Here is a 21,154-nt window from a genome sequence, read left to right on the forward strand (position 1 = left end):
TCAGATACAAGCTCATTATACACTGGCAACTAGTTCACATAATGAGAAAGTCACACCTGTCATTTGGAAGAGGAAACAGATCAAGCACACATACCATTTTGCACATCAGCACACAGGAAAGGGACATCCCTTTCCCCCAACTGCAAACTAGGTATCTGCATGCCCATGTTAACTCCATAGTCCCCATCCTGTTCCAATTAAATGAAAAATCCTATAAGGCTAAAAATCTCTAGCAGAAATGTTCAATGCCTTTATAACATTAAAGTAAGGCACATCATGAGGCCTATGCTTTACCACTATTTTGCTCTAATAAAACATGCAGTTTCATTGGTGATGCTATAGACTAGGGATTCCCAACCAGGATTCCAGGGACCCCTGGGGGTCTGTGGGAGCTCTGGATGCAGCCCATGGCCTTTCCCATCCTGCCTTAATTGACTTGGTCACAAGCTAGGGAATAGGCTGCCTCTGCCCAGAGGACTCGGTGGTTAGGCCATAGGTGTAAAAATCAAAAGGGTGAGGGAGTCGGTTGGGTTATGGTATGGGTGGTTTAGGCTGTCTTCTCAGCTCCTGCCCTTCTGTCAAGCCAACATGCAGCACAGCAGTCATAGTAGTAGTAAAGTCAGGGGGAAGGAGTGAAAATAGGGCAAAGGGTACGAGTGGTGATGTCACTTCCAGGGGTGTGGCAGGGAGGCATGGCCAGCTGACATCACTTCCGGGGGTCCTTGAAGCCTGAACAGTTATTTCAGGGGCTCCTCCACAGTAAAAAGTTTGGAAAAAGCTGCTATAGATGGCATTGTTGTTGTTATTAGGTGTGAAGTCATAGAATCATAGAATCATAGAATCATAGAGTTGGAAGGGGCCATACAGGCCATCTAGTCCAACCCCCTGCTCAACGCAGGATTAGCCCTAAGCATTAGCCCTAAGTCATGTCCAACCCATCGCGATCCCATGGACAATGATCCTCCAGGCCTTCCTGTCCTCTACCATTTCCTGTCCATTCAAATTCGCACCGACTGCTTCAGTGACTCCATCCAACCACCTCATTCTCTGTCGTCCATAGATGGCATACGGAAAGTTAAATACTTGGCAAATAAATTAGATCGCACATGGATACCTACAGTCTTGAACATATCAGAGGTATGCACCTTTAAGACCAACAACGATTTATTCAGGTTGTGAGCTTTTGAGTGCAAGCACTCTTCGTCAGACTATGATCTTCTTAGATGACAGGATATATATAGCAGAATATATATAACTTTTAACAATAACAAGAAAAATATACATCACTGTTTATATATATATACACACACACACTAGGGGCAAAGCCCATTGTATTCTGAAATAAAATGGGTGCTAGCATGGGCACCAGTGGGCCGGGGGGCTTACAGGGCCGGCCCCTTCCCCCCGGTCTGTTGACCCCCCTCCCCCCTGGCCACGGCGTACGAAAGGAGCAGGCCCAATGTGTCTCTGATGCGTCGAGCCTGGTGTTCTCGCTGCGGTGTTGGCTCCCCCCCCCCAGGTCCCGGCATCGGTGCGGCCAGAAGAGCAGGCCTGCCACGTCTCCGACGCGGTGGCCCTACTCTTGAGAATGCATCGAAGCCTTCGCACCCCACCCTCCCTGGCCAAGGTTCCTGCCTCACCGGCGGGAAAGGAGCAAGGCCGCCACATCTTCAATGTGGTGGCCCTGCTCCTTTCCTGGCGACGAAGCCTCTGACAGAGGCCAACTCACTGGCCAGTCCAGGGCGGGCCAAGTGGCCAATGGGGAACCGCGCTGCACACGGATCCCTATTGGCCATTTGGCCCTAGCCCCTCCGAGTTTTTATCACAGACTCAGCCCGCCCCTTTCTCCTCCCACTTTGCCCTTACTGTTTTATTTATACCGGTTTACAGATATATATGCCTCTGCATACTAAAAAGGCCATTTTTCATACAGTCTTCCAAAACAAGCAGTTTAAGGCATATGAACAAACGTCTGCTTTTCTCAACTACCCACCCCTCCGGTAAAGAGCAATGAGATTAAAATGTGGAAGACAGCCAAATACCTCAGCCATCACAGTCACTAATAGATGCATTTAACATTTACACGGCTTTCAAATGCAAGGCATCTGCTTCTAATTTCAAGTCTGGCTTACAATGAAAGTGCCTCCTCCACAATACTTTTATTATAAACTGTTCTCCCCACTCCCCCTAATTTCTTCCTCCTTTTTGGAAGAGGCTGTTCCTTCCTTCTTGCTGGAAGCCACCTGACCACTGCCAGGAAGAGGAATGCAAAACATTCCCAGGAGCAGCTCCTGACGTCAGCATTGCATTCCACCTCCCAATGTTCAGAACAGCTTGGAAATTCCAGCCTCTAGTAGAGCTAATTGAACGCGATAGCAGCTCTAGCCTGCGCTGAATCATGTTAAAAAGTATTCTGTGTTATTACTGGTAGTACTTAACTGCCTGACAGAATGGCAAGCCTGATCTTTTTGCTTTTTTTTGTCACTGAACTACCGTGCTTATTTCTGATGACATACTTAAGCCTTGACCAGTTGCCCAAACCAAATTAAATAGCTGAAATTATCATGTATCATTTCTGTGCCTATATGCTATATCCTGGTGAGAACGGTGTCAGTAGGAAAATAGTAGGAAATAGGAAAATTTCTCAGGTAGTTTGGCATTATGTGTGAGTGACCTAAGTATAGCCTGCTCCCAAGAAAATTTTCATACTGTAGTTTGTAGACCAATTATTATCCAAGGCCTTAATATAGTTGACTGGGTTCAATGCTAAGCTTCTGCTAATGGAAGAACTGCCTGCAAAAGCCAAGGGATTTTCACCATTTTCCCACATCACAGTCAGCAGTCCCTGGGGGAGGGGGATGTCCCCTGAACCCTGGGGAGGGGGTCAGAATTTCAAAAATAATAGTAGGCTGCAATGGGAAGGGGAAGGAAGAACAATTCTATTCCATACTCAGAGCTCTGTTTGCTTACTTTGGATCCAACCCAATGGGTTTTCATAAAACCTATTCGGATAAGTATTTTTTGTTTGTTCTGTCTGCTAAAACCAGTTTCAATTACTGGGAACAACAACTTTTCATAATGCCAGAAAAACAGCATGCAGGAAAGAGGGGTCTCAAAGGGATATGGAATTGGGCTAAACAATCTATCACAAAAACTATTTTCCATGTGCAGACAACAAGGAAGAAAATTGTTCAAAAAGATGCTTCAAAAATCCCATGACTCTCCTGAGTCCCATTACAGGGACTTGTGGTCATGCAATCACAGCCAACTTTCCCTGGCCTAAATACAGCAAGAGATTTGATTCCCTTTAAATCACTAATGGGAACATTTGGCATGGAACAGTAAATTCCCAAATTCCCAGAAACACATACACTTAAAACAGAGAAACATTTAGCAACATGTCATCTCACAATTTTGTTAGTGGGCAAAACAACTTTTAATTCAGAGACTAGCTGTGAAATATCATAGTCCTTAAAATAGGACAAGCAATCTTTAACCGCTACGACAGAGCGGAATAAATAAAAGAGTAAGGGCCCTGAGGGCGGGCCCTGTCCGGGATGAGGAAGGGTGCAGATTGGCCCCTTCCCCTGGACTGACAAGCGGAGGGCCCAATCGGGAGGCGCTTTGCGCCTCCCGATTAGGCCCTCCGCTTGTCAGTCCAACCCCAAACTCCCAATCAGCAGCCGCGTGCAGCGTGGCTGCTGATTGGCTGTTTGCCCCAGCTACAACCAATTGGGAGGCGCAAAGCGCCTCCCGCCCGCCCCACCCCCAACGAGGGCTAACCTTCACTCCACAGCGGCCATTCCTTTGCTGGCCGCCGAGAGCGAAGGTAGGCCGCTGGCCCCCGCCATCTCGCCGTCAATGACTCCCCAGACCCCGGGGGGGCCGGCTCGCTGAGCTGCCCAGCACCCTCCCCGGGGCCTGGGTAGCCTTTTCGCTTGCTGCGGGGGCCGACAAACGCTCCCCAGGCCCCGGGGAAGACGATCCGCGGTTCGGCGAGTCCTCCCTGGGGCCTGGGGACCGTTTTCGTTTGCTGGGGGGGAGGAAAAATGCTCCCCAGGGCCTGGGGAGCGCCTTCACTTGCTGGGGGGGGCCCTGCCCTTCCCAACCGCCCAGGCAGCGCTGCCACTGCGGTTGGGGACGGCTAGCACCCGCTGTATTTTTTTTACAGCGGGCTTCATTACTAGTAGGTATATAATGTGAAAAGACAAGACAACAAGGATATACACAGTAATGTATGTCATCAGTTCTATATACATTGCACTGGTGAAAAAGTCATCCAAAGACAAACCAAAAATGAGAAGAAAACTTTTTTAACTGGAGTTTTCTAGCTCAAGCAAGGATGCTTCTCTTTTTCTCTGACATGTTCTATATTTATATCCGAAGTCGAAACTTAGAAACTTCACAGAACCTGGGCAAGCATCATTCCAGGGCCTGCCAATAACTGATGATGTTAAATCAAGCACTGCTCTTTGTATACCATAACCCAAACTTAGTGTAGGAATGGGTATCTAGGATAAAGTTTATCCAAAGTGACCATTTGACTTCCCTGAGCCCTATCAGCTTGTGCACTGCACCTACTAACATTCCCTGCCTGATCAGGATATGAACTCAATTATCAGGTCTCAAAAATACAGTCTCATTTTTCTCTGCAATCCTAATCCAGGTCTGAATCAGTGGTAACACTGTGTTTGAGAAAACACAGAATTAGCAAGACACCTTTGGGTCTATGATCAGATAATTCCTTTAGGTAATTTATTTAGCAAATGTCAAATCTTCCAGCCTAAAATGGCTGTGCTATAACAGAACACTGATGTTTAAATTTGTTTTAAAAGCATCTGGGACCAATGTATTTGAAAGACCATTTAACCTGCTATGCCCCACCACAGGGCCTTGCACATTGCCCGTACAATCATGTTGGTGGTCCCTGGCCCTCATGGGTTTCACCTGGCCTTGACCACTGCCAGGTGGCATGAACTCCCAGAAGAGCTGAGGGCCCTTCTTCAGTTCCGCAGGGCCTACAAGGTGCAGCTCTTCTGTGAGGCATCTGGGGGCTTCAGTTGGGGTGGTTGGGAAGGGGGATTTTAAGGTTATGTTCTGATGTTTTTATTGTATTCTATATTCATTGCAAGGTACTGTGGCTTAGCTGGTCTAGGAGTGGCAGCATAGACATTTAACCAATAAATAAAGAGGAATGGACACAACCCAGCTCATGAGCCAAAATTCGGCACAAACTTGGTCTGGTTCAGAATCCATGAACCAATGTTTGGGAAAGGCACCTTCCCAGAACTTTTACCAGACTTTTTCCCATTTGGCTATTTGGGCCAATTAACCTATCAAGCGAGCAGTGTGATCTGTAAGAAGGGTGTGCCTATCAGCTGATTTCAATGGCTGTGAGCAATTAAACCCATCCAATTTCACGCCTCCCTGCTTCTGAGGGGAAAGGGAAGTGGACTGGTGAAATTGCTATGATCCATTTAAATCTAACAGTGGAGAGGATCCAACTATCAACTGATTAAATAGCTGTGGTCCATTAAATCCAACTGTTTCACTCCTTCCCATTGAAGTGGTGAGAAGCAAAACAGATGGGTTACATGGCTGCTCCATGGGTGATCCCAGCTTTGCTCTTGGCCGTGGCACACTGTGGGCCAGGTCTGAATTTGCCAGTTTGGAGTATTTTTGTATCATTCGGGGCCACCCAGAGTCCTGATCCAGAACTTTTAGGACCAGGCCTAAAAGGCAGACTATAAATAATGTAAATAATATACTACCTATTCATAATATAGGTAGCAAATTCTATTTCAATAAGTCTATTGAAATATAGCAAATTCTATTTCAATAAGTCAGATTTAAGGTCTACCTCCGTCTTATTCAATAAAAAGCAGAATTTATAAAAGGGTTATATTATCATAGGAACTCATTTCAAGAGCCATATGTAATAAGAAAACTGTCCACTGTTTGATAACAACGGACAACGAACCCACTAACCATTTTTGTCCCTGCAGTATCCCTGTAATTAATTTCCTCCATTGCAAAAGTTTTAAAGTTTCCTTTTTAAAAGAAGCAATTTGCTCTATTGTAGCAGTCTAATATATTTTTACAATTTCACATCTCCATTTCTTTCATAGCTCAGCATCTTACTGCACTAACAAAAAAATTAAAATATTAGATTCCCAGATTAGGCTATAATATCTCCAGTGCTATTTAGCATTTCCAATGCTATTTATTCTGTGCTCTTCACACAGAATTATGTGAAGAGTTCTGAGGAAATTATTATAAGAGTTATAGACTTTAAAATTAAAATGAATAAATTAAGATCTCCCTCCACTGTCTCAGGAATAATTTCACTGAGGATGGATTCTGAACTGACTAAACACTAAATGCCTTCTCAATCCCAAAATTATTGCTGAAGATTTGACTGTCCAACACTTATTACTGTACTGTTACGATATAAGTTATCCTAAAAATAATTTGCTTGGCAGATGAAAATCCTGTTATTTAAGAAACTTAAAAAATCTAGGTTGCAACCTAGAATCATAGAGTTGGAAGGGGCCATATAGGCCATCTAGTCCAACCCCCTGCTCAACGCAGGATCAGCCCAAAGTATCCTAAAGCATCCAAGAAAAGTGTGTATCCAACCTTTGCTTGAAGACTGCCAGTGAGGGGGAGCTCACCACCTCCTTAGGCAGCCTATTCCACTGCTGAACTACTCTGACTGTGAACCATGAGAAAACATGCAAAGTAAACCAAGATGCTACAAGGGGAAGGATCCTTAGGGATAGTTTATAATCTTAAAGTCTTTGAAGGCTAATCATCTACAGATTCGATAATTACATCTTTTTTACAGCAAAGACTTTACTGCCAGTGACTGAATTTTGGAGAATTTTATCATGGGGTGGTTAATTTCTTGCCCTTATCTACCCCCTTCTGCTTTTGCAAAAACTTCAAAGGAAGAATGAAAAGGACAACTACCTCTCTTTTTGATGGTAGGGATTTGTCTGCTGATTTTTTCCCTCTACTTTGTCTGCTTGAATATTTATAACTTCTAAAATGCATACGGTATCAAAGAGCTCTGTAGTAACAATATCCCTTGTTGGCCTTGATCTGCCTGCAGCACCACTGATCCTGGGAGCTTGTCTTTATCAATGTGATAAATAGGGGAACTAAAGATACACAGAATCTCTTTGATTTTTGTTTGTTTGGGGGCTTCTTTCCCCCCCTCATTGGGAGCTATAAAACATATCTCCTGTCAGACCAAAAACACATTATTCATCATTTGAAAGACTATAGTAGACAAATGTGGTGACGCACTTTCCATTTTTAGAATTTTTTTTTTGTTTCAAACTATATTAGTGGTTGGACCATAAGCCTTGTTTCTATTTGCACTATTCTTTGGCCATTGTGGAAGCAGTCTTCCTTTGCAGACCACATTCCTTTAGCGCCTGGCATTTTTCAGCTTATTGAATGATATGTGTCTTGCATGAGTAGCAGTGGCTCATGCCAAATGAACACACTGTGTAATGGAGGGCTGCCTCCGCAACATAGCAGGATGGTCCACAAGCAAGAGAAGTCTTACCATTCAAGTCAATGCATATGGCTAAACCCTTATGTGCACTTCCTAATATGAAGCAGACTCCAATATGCAGAAATAAATGCATTTATGAAAGGACAGGTAGTATGGGGAGAAGTCAAAATGTTAGGCTACTGCTCTGAGCAGACCAAAGCCATAGCTAGGTATCTTGCAGTGTGTCATACTAACACCTAGGCATCTTCTAAAACAATGCAACAAACTGTTCTGATGAAAGAATCATTAAGCTATAATTTACAGCCTGCCTTTTGTACTTACCAAGGAGGATAGATACATATGACATCCTGTGGAATTGCTTTGAGACGAGTGGCTGTTTCTTTTGCAAAAAGAACTTTAATTCTTGGCTGAATTTCTTCTACAGAAGAACTGGCAGCACCAATTTGTTCCAAATGATGGCAGATAGCTATGCACAGAATGCATTCCTCATATATTTCCAAGATCTTCACCATTAGTTCACCAGACTTACTACCTGAAAATTAATCAGTGAAAAATTAATGAGATCGAGAAAACACACAAGAATGCACCACTTCTTTGCTTCCTTCTCATTATTTGCCCTTGGTTGTTGCAAGCACAGAACTGTATAATAAATCTGCTTGCACTTTTGAAAAAGCATTGTACAAGCCTTCAATACATGCAAATGAATCCATCATCTTTAAACATAGTTGTGTTGAGTGATAAAATGTAGTACTCTTTATCAAAATGCTTTAATGTGTTTTGCAAAGTAAAATACTTGCCACAGCAAGCTGGAATTTTATTTGAAGAGAGATGCTACTGAATAGGCAAACAGTTTAATAGACATGGCCATGCCCCGATAGACTGAAGATTCCCTGGGGCTTCAGTTCTCTTACTTGATGGGAGGACACACCGAAAGGTGAATGAAGACTTATTTAAACAAAGAAAAATTAGCCTTAAAAAGTCCACCAGTCCAAACTTAAAGGGCACCAGAATGCCACAAAAAACAAACTTTTCACATAACAATGCATTTATTTCGATTACTTAAATCACTATGATTTTAGCAATGTAGGAGACAACAAATGAGGTACAACAGTGGTCCTCAACCCCCGGTCCGGGGATCAGTCCCGGTCCATGGATCAGTTGGTACCAGGCCGTGGATTCTCCTCATCCTCCTCCCCGGCTGCTGCCTTGGGGGCTGTCCTGCTACTCTTCCACCGGCTCACCTTTGGTGCTCTCCAGCGGCCACCATGGCTGGGGCTCCCTCTCAGTTTGGCAGTGCGCAGCTGCTGCTGGCAGCGGCCCCCAGCAGGCAGCAGGAAGCCAGGGGCGCCGGCGGGAAAGCAAGTGGAGCAGGGGCTCAGGTGGCAGCAATATCTTTTGGCAAAAGACTAACTATCCACCCGGGCCTCAGTAAAATTGTCAAGCGGTGAACGGTCCCCGATGATAAAAAGGTTGGGGACCACTGAGGTACAATATAAAATTCTTGAATGTGCAAACTATATCCAATAGTAAACTGTCTTGTCCCATCTGGATAATGAAAGTCCTTAAAATGAAAGTCCTTAAATCCTTAAAAATGATTCTGTTCACTGTAGCTTTCAAACATAGCAACCAGTCAGTGTGCTCACTATTCAGTCCAGGATGGGAGAAGATTACAAAAGAGGGCCTCTATTAATGATCTTCAGTAGAATCATTGGCCGCAAGACCTTCGGAACAGTTCCTGAAGTGCCCCCAGCTCATTCCAACAGGCTGGTGCCAAGACCGACAAGGACCTGGTTGAGGCCAAATGTACATCTCTAAGTCTAGGAATCACCAGCCTGTTCGCACGGGTGGAGCGAAGCCCTCTTCAGGGGGAATTAATCTGTCAGGTGGTCCTTCAGGTACATCAGACCCAGACCATGCATGGCCTTAAAAAGTAGTACTAAAACACTGAAATTGTTCCAGATATGGGCCCTCCAAGATATTCTAGTGAGGACCTGTGCCACTGCATTCTGGTTAGCTGCAATTTCCAGTTCAGGGACAAGGGCAGTTACACTAATCTAATCTGGAGGTGACCAATGCATGAATCACTGTAGCCAGGTGTTCTGGGACCAGGAAGGGCACTAGTAGCCTTGTTTGGTGGAGGTGCTAAAATGCCAATTGTGCTACTCTAGTGACTTGAACTTCCATAGATAGGGAGGCATCAAAAATCACACTCGTTCCTAGAGGTTTGTGCAGTTACCAGTTGCATGCTGTTTAATCAGAGAAGCTGTGCTTCCTCTCCTGGTCCCTTTCTACCCAGTCACAGGACCTCCATCTTGGAGGAGTTGAGTTTCAGGTGGCTCTGCTAGATCCAAGCTGCTACAGCTTCCAAACAACCAGCAAATGTTTCCAGGAGTTAGTTCACACTGCCATCCAATAAGGGCTAGAATTGGGTGTCATCTGCATATTGATGGGACCCAAATCCCTGGACTAGCTGTGCAAGAGGGCACATAAAGGAGTTAAATAATGTGGGGACAGCACCACACCCTGGGGAACTCCAGAAGGAAGTTGGCAGCGGCACAATTTCTTATTCCACACTGTATCCATGGCCCTGGGGAAAGGAGTTCAGCCATTGCAAGGCTGTTCCCCCCTATTCCAGCAAGGAGCTTGTGGTCTACCATGTGAAATGCTAGTGTGAGGTCTAACAACACAAGCAGTACCAATCCACCTCGGTCCAGCTGGCATCAAAGATAGGCTGTCAGGACAACTAGGGCCATCTCAACCCCATGGCCAGGTCGGAAGCCAGACTGGAATAGTTCAAAGACTGATGCTTCCTCTAGATATGCTAAAAGCTGTTTCATGACTGCCTTTTCAACCATCTTCCCCAGAAACGCAAGATGCGAGACAGGGCAGTAGTTGGCTGGGCTCTGCTCAGGGTGGTCTCCCCCAAACATACAGGAAAATATAAATAAACAAATAAATAAACAAATAAATAAATAAATAAATAAATAAATAAATCTAAAACTAAAATGGGGGGAGACTTAAAATGGCTTATAGAAGACTAAATAGCTTCTTAAGTTATGGAATGTTAAGAGAAGGCCCTGAGAATTTAGGAAAGACTGAAGGGAATGATTTTGAAAAGTGGGATGAGATTTCCATGTCAACCTCTGATATTTTGCAAACTCCCAACTATTCGCTATATCTAATACTGAAGTGACTAAACGTTATTATAACTAAAGCGGTAAAACCCAGGTCACCCACAATTAAAGCAGAGGTTTTTACATGCTTGAGTATCAGTAATGCAGAAAGAACTCTATTTGAAAGGGGGGCAATCCTCAAAAGAATATTCTAAGAGCTACCTTGAAAGCCTGAAGAATCTGGGGTGTCCAAATTCTTTTCCTCCCTCACCAGATTAGGGTGTCCAAATTCTTTTCCTCCCTCACCAGATTACTCGTAGATTCTTAATTCATAATCAGTAATACCTTCTAGTAGCAGCAGATACAGAAGCTTGGACAGTTTTAAAAAGAGACAGAACTAGGAATAACCACTTGATACTTAAAATATTTCAGCCTCAGAAGAGATGCTCAAGTAAAGTTTACCAGTGTTTCTGAATAGGTTTTTACACATCACATCAAAGCAGTTCTGTTCCAGTAATACATAGCATTGCACATACAGCTGCCATATCAATTAGGCCCTGTACTATCCTGGTATGACATGCCTACATTATCTTTAATCTTTGCTTTATTCTGTTTGCTTTCAGATGCCTTGCTTTAACAAGCTTATAAAAGAATACAAATACTTGGAAAGCCAGAAACCTGCTACTGCAAAACAATAAAACAATGGGATGGTAAATATTTAAAAAGTCTGTTTGGTACATGATATTAAAGCAGTCATCTCCAATGACTTCAGTCAAAATAGAACATTTATTTAAAAAATACATTATGGAAGAGAAAGAAATAAGCACACTACAAGTGGGGCCCCACAATATTTGCAGGAGGAATCCCATGTTTCCCACACACTTTCCATAAGCCCCGTGCAGCCCCTGGGCTCCCCTGCAACCACTGGGCCTCCCCCTGGTATTGGCAGTTTGTCTGGAGCATTTTGGACAGCCTCAGTGATGCTTCCTTTCTCTCCTCCCACTCTCAGCAGCTAAACTGAAGTTGCTCCAGGTAGGTTTGTCAAGGCTTCCCTCCCTCCCTCCTCCCATTCTTTACACAGCCACTGGCAGACCAGGATCTCACAGGCTGCACTGCTGCCGGCAGCATGCCCTAGGTGGTTACCTGGCTGTGCCACCACTGCTGAACCCAGCCCAGCTCTCCTGCACTGCCAATGAATGCTGGTGGTGTGTTCTCTACATTTGTGCAGAGAATGTTATTTTACTTTTGGGGGAATTACTCCCGCCGTGAAAAGTTTTTTAAATGATTTCAGATTTTTCTGCAACCCTGAGGAATGCCTCCATTTTGATTGAAAAATCTATTTAGCCTCTATGTGGCCCTAAACCACATATTTAGCTATCCGCAGATGGGGGCCACAGACTGCTAGTAGTATAGAGATATGTTTTCACGCTGACTGATTGTTGAACCTTCTCAGAAAGTTCAGGCTTTCTATTTTTCCAGATGAGCACATAACTGAACTAATCAATACATCGTGCATTTTCCAAACATCTCCTGCTCCTAACCTCTGGTAGAAATTTTCACTAACAAAAAAATTCCTAATTTTTTTTTTGCCTAGGTGAAGCTCTGCTCATGCTAGAGTGCCTCTCCCATGATGCAGTCTCTTGTGTACCCCTGGTTTAAGCAATCGCAAGCAACACTCCTAGACATGATATAAAAGTCTTCAATAGGAGGCAGAAGTGACAATAGTTACTGCCATTCTCTGCTGCCCAAGCATTAGTGGGAAATGACTGCAGGATACAACCAATTGTTTCTTTAAACATAAATACCAAACTCAAGGTCATTCAGTTGCTTGCTGGATTAAGACGTAATAAAACTGCCAGATTTCATAGTAGCTCAGATTGTAATTCTTGTTTAAAGAAGTAGCTATGTAGCATGCTCCCATGCAGCAAGTACATGGTCAGACAGAGAGGCTTTTTGCACGCCTTCAAAATCGCACAATGGTTGCCAATTGGAAACGCTATTGATTTGCCATAACGCACGACGTCGTAGACAATCTGCCACACACCTGAAACCAATCTGCAAAAAGCGCTTCCTTGTAGCGCTTTCAGGGGAATCCCAAAAAGTGGATTCACCCTCCGGAAAGCGCTACACTCTTGCAACCAATCTGCAACACTAGCGAAAAAGACCTGTGCGTTAACATTGTTGCGGTTTCTTCAAAGTCCCTCCTCCTGAGCCTGTCCTCCAAACTTCCGGCGAAGCGATCGCCATTTTTTTTTCTCCGAGCGAGCGGGGATAAATGCACCAGCGAGCCTCTTTCTGTTTAGAGGCTTCCCTGGCTTCAGTCCTTCACCTTTAGTCACTAAGCACAAACCACATAAAAGCCCGTTTGCTGAAATGAAGTCCCTTTATTTTTTACACATTAATTCAGCCGAAAATCGGGCCCGTGAGAGGGGGGGGGATTTTTTTTTATCACTCGAGGCAGCGTGGCAACGATCATACGATCAAACGACAGCTCACATTAGGCAGCTGGATGGGTCTGTCCGTTGCAACGAATCTACACAGATTCGTTACAATGGGTCTGTTTTTTTTTTTTTTTAAAAAAAACCTTTCTTAAAGGGAAAGGGGCTGTTTGGGAGCATGCTAACGGCTGCCCATTGGCTGCTTGACGGCCAGGGGCGGGACGAGCTTGGCAATAGCGCTTCCTTTTCTGCCGAGACCGGAAGCTGTGGGAAACGCTACAAAACGCAACTGGATTCCACTACAAAGGCAGGTATGCATAACGACGAATTCCACTATTTTAAATGGCGATTTTTCATTCAGTGACCAATTTGCAACAAAGATCCCGGTGCGTAAAGCCCCAGAATATCAAAAAGAACTTTAAAAAATCAATTTGTGCCTTTATTCATTCCTCAACCGTTGAGTGTGATTACAGCAGTCATTAAAAATTTCTTGCTACTTAGAGTGACTCTAATATGGTACAGTACAGATTTGGAAACCTTCCAAAGAGCTGGTAAAGGTGACATCTCCAGCACTGCTTCCAAAAGCCCATTAAAGAGAACACATGCAACAACAGAAAACACCTGAGAATAGCGAGCAGCAGCATGAACCACTGTTAGTAGGAAGTGTTAAGCAAATGGAATTGGTACACAGGTTCAAAAAGGTTATTATCCTTTAGATATGTGCATCTCATGTCACAATGGACTTAAAATATAAGCTTCAGCTGCCTGAGCTGAACCATGAAGCAAACTAGTAGCCAAGGCAAATGTTTTAATATTGGTACTTTGTGCACAAAACAAGTCAAAGTCAACATTTGAACATCTGTTATTTCCCAGAACTAAACTCCACATAATAAAATGGGACCTACATCTGAGTAGATCCACTTAGGTTTACTCCTAAATCTAAAAAGTGGCTTAGATACTTTGAATATGGTTAGATACATTCTGTGAAGAATATTATCACACTACTCACTTACGAAGAAACTCTGTAAGATTAAAACAATAACTATTTAATTTGAGGGAAAATATTTAATCAATCTTTTTGTTAAAACATTTTACTGTTTGCTTTACTGTTGGCATAGTAAGAAGAGCCATTTTTTGTATCCTGCTTTTTGCTATCTGAAGAAATCTCAAAGCAGCTTATAATTGCCATCCCTTCCACTCCCCACAACAGATACCCTGTGAGTAGGTGAGTCTGAGGGAGTTCTGAGTGAGGAACAAAACCCAGTTCTCCAGATTAGAGTCCGCTGGTCTTAACCACTACTCCAAGCTGGCTCTTGGTGGTTTTTGTACCCCACTTTTCATTACCCAAAGGAGTCTCATAGCAGCCTATTTTGCCTGAAGGAATTGAGGCTTTGGCACTGGTATAATGCAACAAAACAGGGAGCCATCCAACAGATTCAATAAACAGACAGCTTAACAGGAATATATAAATTGTGGATATTTTCTATCCAAGTGTCATTTTTGACAACTATTTTGGAAAACCAGAACACAGCTCCTGGGCAAGCCTCTCCTTCTTTTAGTTTTTTTATTTTGCTTTTTTTTGGGGGGGGGAGTGAAATATAACATATTAAAATAGACTCTTAAAAGCCAACAAACTAAATAGACTCTTAAAAGCCAACACAATTAAACCCATATACACATGGATTTCCCCCTTTCTTTCTTTTAATATAATATAATATAATTTAATAGTAATATAATAAATGTATAAATACTTTTTCCTTGCTTTCTATTTTTTTTATTTCTTGGTAATTTTTCTTTCCTCCTCTTCTCCTTTCCCAATTCCCTTTTTCTCTATTACCTCTCTCTCCCCTCTTTCCGTTATCAAATTTAAAGAATAGAAGATATAAAATATTTTGCTCGTCATACAGTTATGATTATGAAATGCTATTAGGAGATAAGCTATATTCTTCATTTCTCATTTTCTATATTTTCATTTAGAATGCTTATTATATAAGAAGATTGTTAGCAGTATTTTAGCACTACATACTCTAATATTTCAGTGCTGTATACTCACAACATCAGTCACTGGAGCAAATATTGTTTGTTTAATATGAATGGCCAATATACCTTGGGTTTGCAATTGTAAATATTTATAACCTACTTTTCCCATATAGCCATAAACTGTAAATGTGCTTCAAACAGCAGGAGCCCATGAAAGTGTTCTGAGGAAGTTTTTAAAGTATGGATAGGTTTGTTTGGAGTAAGGGACCCTTTATATATCCTGGGACCAGAAAATTTAGGATTTAAAAGGTTAAAAGCCAGTACTTTAAATTTGGCCTTTAAACACACTAGAAGCAAATCCAGATGTTAAATTGGCATAATATAATCCATGCGGCTGACTCTTGTTAACAATCTGGTCACTGCATTCTAGACCAGCTGCAGTTTGAATACATACATATAAAGCTGTTTTATACTAAGTCAGACCATTGATCTACTGAAATAAGTACCATTTATTCTGATTGGCAGCAGTTCTTCAGATTCTCAGGTTGATGTTTTTCACATCAGCTACTACCAGATCTTTTAAAACTGGAAATGCCAGGGATTTAAGTCAGAACCTCTGCAGCAAAACAGATACTCTACACTAAAGCCATAATCAACCATTGCTCCTTTATTTTCATTCTGGTTCTTTGCCACATTTAAAGTATCCTTTCTGGATGTTTTTTAAAGACATCTCACAGAGACCATGTTACCAAATGAACATGTAGTCATGTTCACTCAGATCTTCATTACATCCATAGCTAGCCCTTTCATTTCCAGGATGAGGTACAACTAATAACTAGATCAAAGTAAAAAAAAAAACCAGGCAACTGCCTTTTGTCAGGTAAGTCAGCCTGAACCATAAGGTACAAAGCAATGTTATGAGTTGCCATCAAGTGATCTACTGCCAAAAGGCACCAACAATGGTAGAACGTTTCCAGAAGAGAGCACTAAGGGGTTGAGAAAGTGAGAAAGTATGTGCTTTCTGTCCACAAGTGAATCGCTGGATGGGTCCGATTCAGCAGATCCTCCCTGACAGATATTCTCCAACAATATCTGCACCAGTCTGAAGAATTACAGATGACTTGGATGAAAAGGTAACCAGAAAATTACCTCCATATTTTCTTTCCATATCCTGCTGAGCACCCTGCTAATTAGGGGAGTAGAAGGGAAGGCATACAATAGGCCTAGTGGCCAACGGTGGTAGAGCATCTACTCCCTCCACTGCAGAGGCTACAAATGTGAATAGAAATCTTGGATTTTGTTAGTTGTTTGATGTTGTAAACAAGTCCATGACTGGAGTGTCAAAACATTTTAAGACGTCTTGGAACACTTGTTTGTTCAGTGCCCATTCCATCTGGTCTAAATTCCTCCAACTCAGCCAGGCTGCTTGAGTATTCAATATGCCCTGAACTTGTTTTGAGGGAAAACTCAGGCTCCAGATTAGGGTGGGGTGGGGTGGAAGAACTCTGCAGACAGCCTCCCCCTCTCCCCAGGACCTGGAACGACTGCAGGCAGCTGTTAGGGAACTCACTGGCAGGGGAAGCTCTCATGCGGCAGGGATCTGCAGCCTCCAAGTCTCAGAGGGAAGTGGAAGGAGGAGGGGTGGTCAGGGGTGGGGGGTGGAAGGTGACTGGCTGGCTGCTGGACAGACAGACAAGCTAGTTGGAGGAGGAGGCACTCAGGGGCAGGACAGCTGGGTGGCACATAAGCCATGAGACACACTCCTTCTCCAAGGCCTTACCAGAAATATTAAGTGGAACTTTTACCCTGCCATCCCCCAAAAGGACTCAGGGCAGCTTTAGATCCTTCACCCTGATGTCATCCATGTAAGGTTATTTATGAATCCCTTTTTGTCTCAGAGCAGCTATCAAAGTCACCATGGTCTTTGTAAAGACCCGTGAGGAAGAGGACAGGCTACCATACATTGGTAATGGCTGTCTTTGAAGGAAAGTCACAGGTACTTCCTGGATGACTGATGCATACGTACTTGAAGGTAGGCCTCCTTGTGGTCAAAGAAAGTTAGGTAGTTGTCCTGCTGAATAACATTTGGAGGATTCCATGCAGAACTTTCTTCTGCAAACCCACAACCTTAGACTGAGCTGCCTAAGGTTTAGAATCACTCTCCAGTTCTATAATGTCTTAGGAACAATAACTATCCACAGGACTCTCAAAGTGGCTTACAATCACCTGCCCTTTCTCTTTTCACAACCAACACACTTTGAAGTGAGACTGAAAGAGCTCAGAGAGAACTGTGACTAGTTCAAGGTCTCCCAGATGGCTGCATGTGGAGGAGTGGGGAAACAAATCTGGTTTTCCATATTAGAGGCTGTCATTCTTAACAATTACATCAAGCTGGCTCTTTGAGTAAACAACAATACCAGAGAAGGGATACAGCAGGGTGAAGGAAGGATACAGCAGGTATTTTGTTGTCAAATTCCACAACTGAAAAGGCCCAACAGTCTGGACTTGTCTCCCCGCAAATGTGTGCAAAGTCCTGTAAGCAGCCCATAATCCTGGAGTCAAGCAGAGGGCTTCTTTCATGGTACAACTCTCTTATTGTTTGTTGGCAATTGTCTATGTTGAAATTTAGATTGGTAACCGAAAGAGTGGCCACTTCTGAAATCTCAGTTCTCTCTGCCTCAAATGAAAGGTCTGTAGGATTCAAAAGGACTTCCCTTTGTATTCCTTTTCCTTATTCATATATGTGGAAGGCAGTCTCCAATCCAAATATTAACAAGGGTTGACCCAGTTGGCTTCTAAGACCCAATGAAGTGGGCTTATTTTGTGTTTTTTTAATATTTGTTGCTAATTTCCAGAAGTTGGTATTACCAATTATTTTTACAACTGCTGATCTGAAGCTTCAGTATTATCATACATAATCACATTACTTCAAAGTCAAAGCACCTTTATTGGCATAATCATAACAAAGCATTTGTGTTAAAAGAGAAGGTTTTCCCATTCCCAATTCAGTTGATGAAAATCCTCTGGAGGAATTTTGCAATAGCTTCAGATACTTGAGAGTTTTGATCCGATAAGAGAAAGTGCACTATTGTCGAGGGATCGTGAATCTTGTTCTTCCTCTTGACAGGATTTATGGACTGTTCTCTAAGATGGTTGTGCTGCTCACAAAAGAGCAGAACGTGTTCCACCGACTCAGGTTTCTTTAACGAGCACGTACAAAGTCTGTCGAGGTAGCGACCTTTAGTCACTGCTAGGAGGTTTAGTTTCGCAAGCATAAAAAATCGTTTCAAGGAAGGTAATGTTAAGGATGCAAAATACTCCAGGATCCTCCTTGCCAGAGGATAGATTTTGAAAAGGCATATCCAAGATTTGTTTCTCTTCAAGGTTTTCCAAAAGCTCAGTAGACAGGCCTACTGACTGTAGTTGTTTATCTTCATGAACAAGGGTGACAGAAATTATCAGATAACATTAGGTAGACCAGGCTCCATTAGGTAGACATTAGGTAGTTCAGGCTAAGCCAGTATTGAAAGATGCACAGCCAGGCTTGAGAGGCCAGCTGGATGACGCTGGTCTCCAAGTATATAGTCTAAGCAGAGATGCATTTGGAGAGACCCAATAATCGGCGAAGAAAGGCAGATTGCAGCCTCTCTATTCCTGCAGTGAGTTCTATACCACATAGAGAGCCAGTTTGGTGTAGTGGTTAGGAGTGCAGACTTCTAATCTGGCATGCCGGGTTCGATTCTGCACTCCCCCACATGCAGCCAGCTGCGTGACCTTGGGCTCGCCACGGTACTGATAAAAACTGTTCTGACCGAACAGTGATATCAGGGCTCTCTCAGCCTCACCCACTCCACAGGGTGTCTGTTGTGGGGAGAGGAATGGGAAGGCGACTATAAGCCGCTTTGAGCCTCCTTCGGGTAGGAAAAAGCGGCATATAAGAACCAACTCTTCTTCTTCTTCTTCTACTGGTAGGCCACAGAAAAGTTTTGGGATTAGCATGGTTTGAAAAATTTTAATAGCGGCAGGGAAGTTCTGGCCTCCCTTACAAAAGTTGAATCTATCTATTGCATTTGTCCCGAGATCTGTGCAGTTTGGTATTTGCTTCTAGCGTTGGACGCTTGGGCTGCCAAAGCAGCAATTCCAACCCGAAGCAGCCAGCACTGCGGTGCAGTGGGGGGAGGGGCAGCAGCAGTGCCGGTGTGCCAGTTGGTGCCTGCGTGTATGTACCAACTGGCACGCCGGCACTGGCGCCACCCATCCCCCCATGCGCTGCGGCGCTGGCTGCTTTGGGCTGGAATGGCTGCTTTGGCAGCCGAAGTGCCCAAGCCTATTTGCTTTCAATCTAGGGCCCATTTCAATGTTTGGTGAAAATATTTGGTGTGGTGCACTTGCTCAATGTAATGTTCATTTATTTTCCACTTGGGTGAGCTTTCTGGATTTGGAAAATACAACTATTTTAGATTTGATGAAGTTGATCTTGAGTTGCTTTTGATCACAATGGCTAGAGAATGGTTTGGAGAATCTGCTTGAAAATATCAGAAGTTTTTGTAATAGGGTGACAATTATTATGTTGCTGTTGTAACATTAGTGCATTTTTTTTCTTTTTTTCACTGTATAATCTGAACAATATCAAGTTACCAACAAGAACAGGCATATTGTTTTGGCAGTGGTCCACAGAGCTTAGTTAGGAAACAGAAGATCTCTCACTACTATAGTCATATTGGACAGATATAAGGCTGGTCAACCTCGCTGACCGTGTCCTGATGAAGAAAATATGTGCATAACAACCAAAAGAGTTCACAAAAATAGTGCCACATTTCTGCAGTGGTTCTTACCTGATGGTGTTTGATTATCTGAAACACAATGATGTCGCCAAAAGCTACTGGCAGCCCTCTCTCGGTTCTGCAGTCTATTCAATCGTTCTGCTAGTCCTCCTCTACAGTGAACAAAAGATCATACAATCATACCAAGATCAATTCTTTTACCCAGATACAAGGTAGCTGTAAAATACATTTTCTGAGCTCCCTACAGGAAATAGGACACTAAAAATACACTTGCACAAAATGATGCAAACATAATCAGCGTATGACTTCCATTTAGTAGAAACTTTTTTCCTATATTATTTATCTCCTGTGTTCCAGGAATTAGAAGAGCAAATCTGAAAACAGCTCAGGAGGACTGTTTGGGTCAGTGCAACTCTTTGTGAAGAGTGTAATTTCAGCCACAACTCTCTGTTGAGTATACTTTGACCATTAGCCTCCAGCAGATTACTGGAAGATGTGTGACCACTGGCAAGCATGTGTCCCAAAATACTTTTTACACATACTTGACCTCATGATTTATTTCAGAAGCTGGGTCAAGTGTGCACTTTTCAGCAGCCTAGAAGTTGTTCATGGCTGGAATAGTTCAGTATTTGAAAATGGCATGCAATGTAAATATGCTTCAAATACTATTGTAGCAGTGCTGGTATCTACAATTCAGATCTAAACTTGTCCACATTAGAAAGGTCATTTGAGCTGATGAAATGTTGAATAAATGCCTCTACTTATAATTTCAAAGTTCAGGTGAGGCCATTGTTGAAATCCCCTCAGTTCTGAAGGTAGGAGGCGAGCAGTGTTTCCTTCAGTACTGCCCATCGTTACTGCCCTAAGGAAGCCAATCAGTGAACCATCCTGCAGGCATTTGAAGGCATAGGCCTTTTATGCACGGCGGCAACTACTGCACGCTGCTGCTGTGCCGTTGCAATGGGGCGGGATGCCCCGCCATTCCCTGTGTATGCATGGGGGCAGGGCATGTTGGGCTGCCCCCGTGTAGTGCACACACGCGCGCTGAACGCTGGGGCCAGGAGGTAAGCCGGAGTGGCGGGGGAGAGGTTGGACGGCCCAGGGGAGGGGGGGCCAAGCCCCCTCCGCATGCCAATGTGGGGGCAGGGGGTTGCCCCTGCCAGCTCCGGGGTTCTGCGGAGCCCGCAGGGGCATGTGATGTCCCTACAGGGACACCGTAGGGTTGGGGCTGGGCAGGCCGACAGGCCTGGCACTGGCGATTATGCACAGCGCCAGCCCGCCACAGCCCCGGCTTACCCAGGAAGCTACGGAAGA

General features: G+C 43.6%; 1 protein-coding gene across 3 annotated transcripts in view; it reads right to left on the reverse strand.

The window, feature by feature from the left end:
- Positions 1 to 21,154, reverse strand: part of SPIDR (scaffold protein involved in DNA repair) — a 193,852-nt gene that overhangs the window by 94,119 nt on the left and 78,579 nt on the right. For all 3 annotated transcript variants that reach the window (XR_013234137.1, XR_013234138.1, XM_077352453.1), the window contains exons 7-8: positions 19,892 to 19,992; positions 7,847 to 8,057 (exon numbers count right to left, since the gene is read on the reverse strand). Coding sequence is in view for 1 of the 3 variants with exons in the window: in XM_077352453.1 (XP_077208568.1) it covers positions 7,847 to 8,057; positions 19,892 to 19,992 (312 nt within the window). In the remaining 2 variants the exon portion in view is untranslated. The remainder of the gene's footprint in view (positions 1 to 7,846; positions 8,058 to 19,891; positions 19,993 to 21,154) is intronic.

This window comes from Paroedura picta, chromosome 9 (assembly GCF_049243985.1).
Source record: "Paroedura picta isolate Pp20150507F chromosome 9, Ppicta_v3.0, whole genome shotgun sequence".
Classification (NCBI taxonomy): domain Eukaryota; kingdom Metazoa; phylum Chordata; class Lepidosauria; order Squamata; family Gekkonidae; genus Paroedura; species Paroedura picta.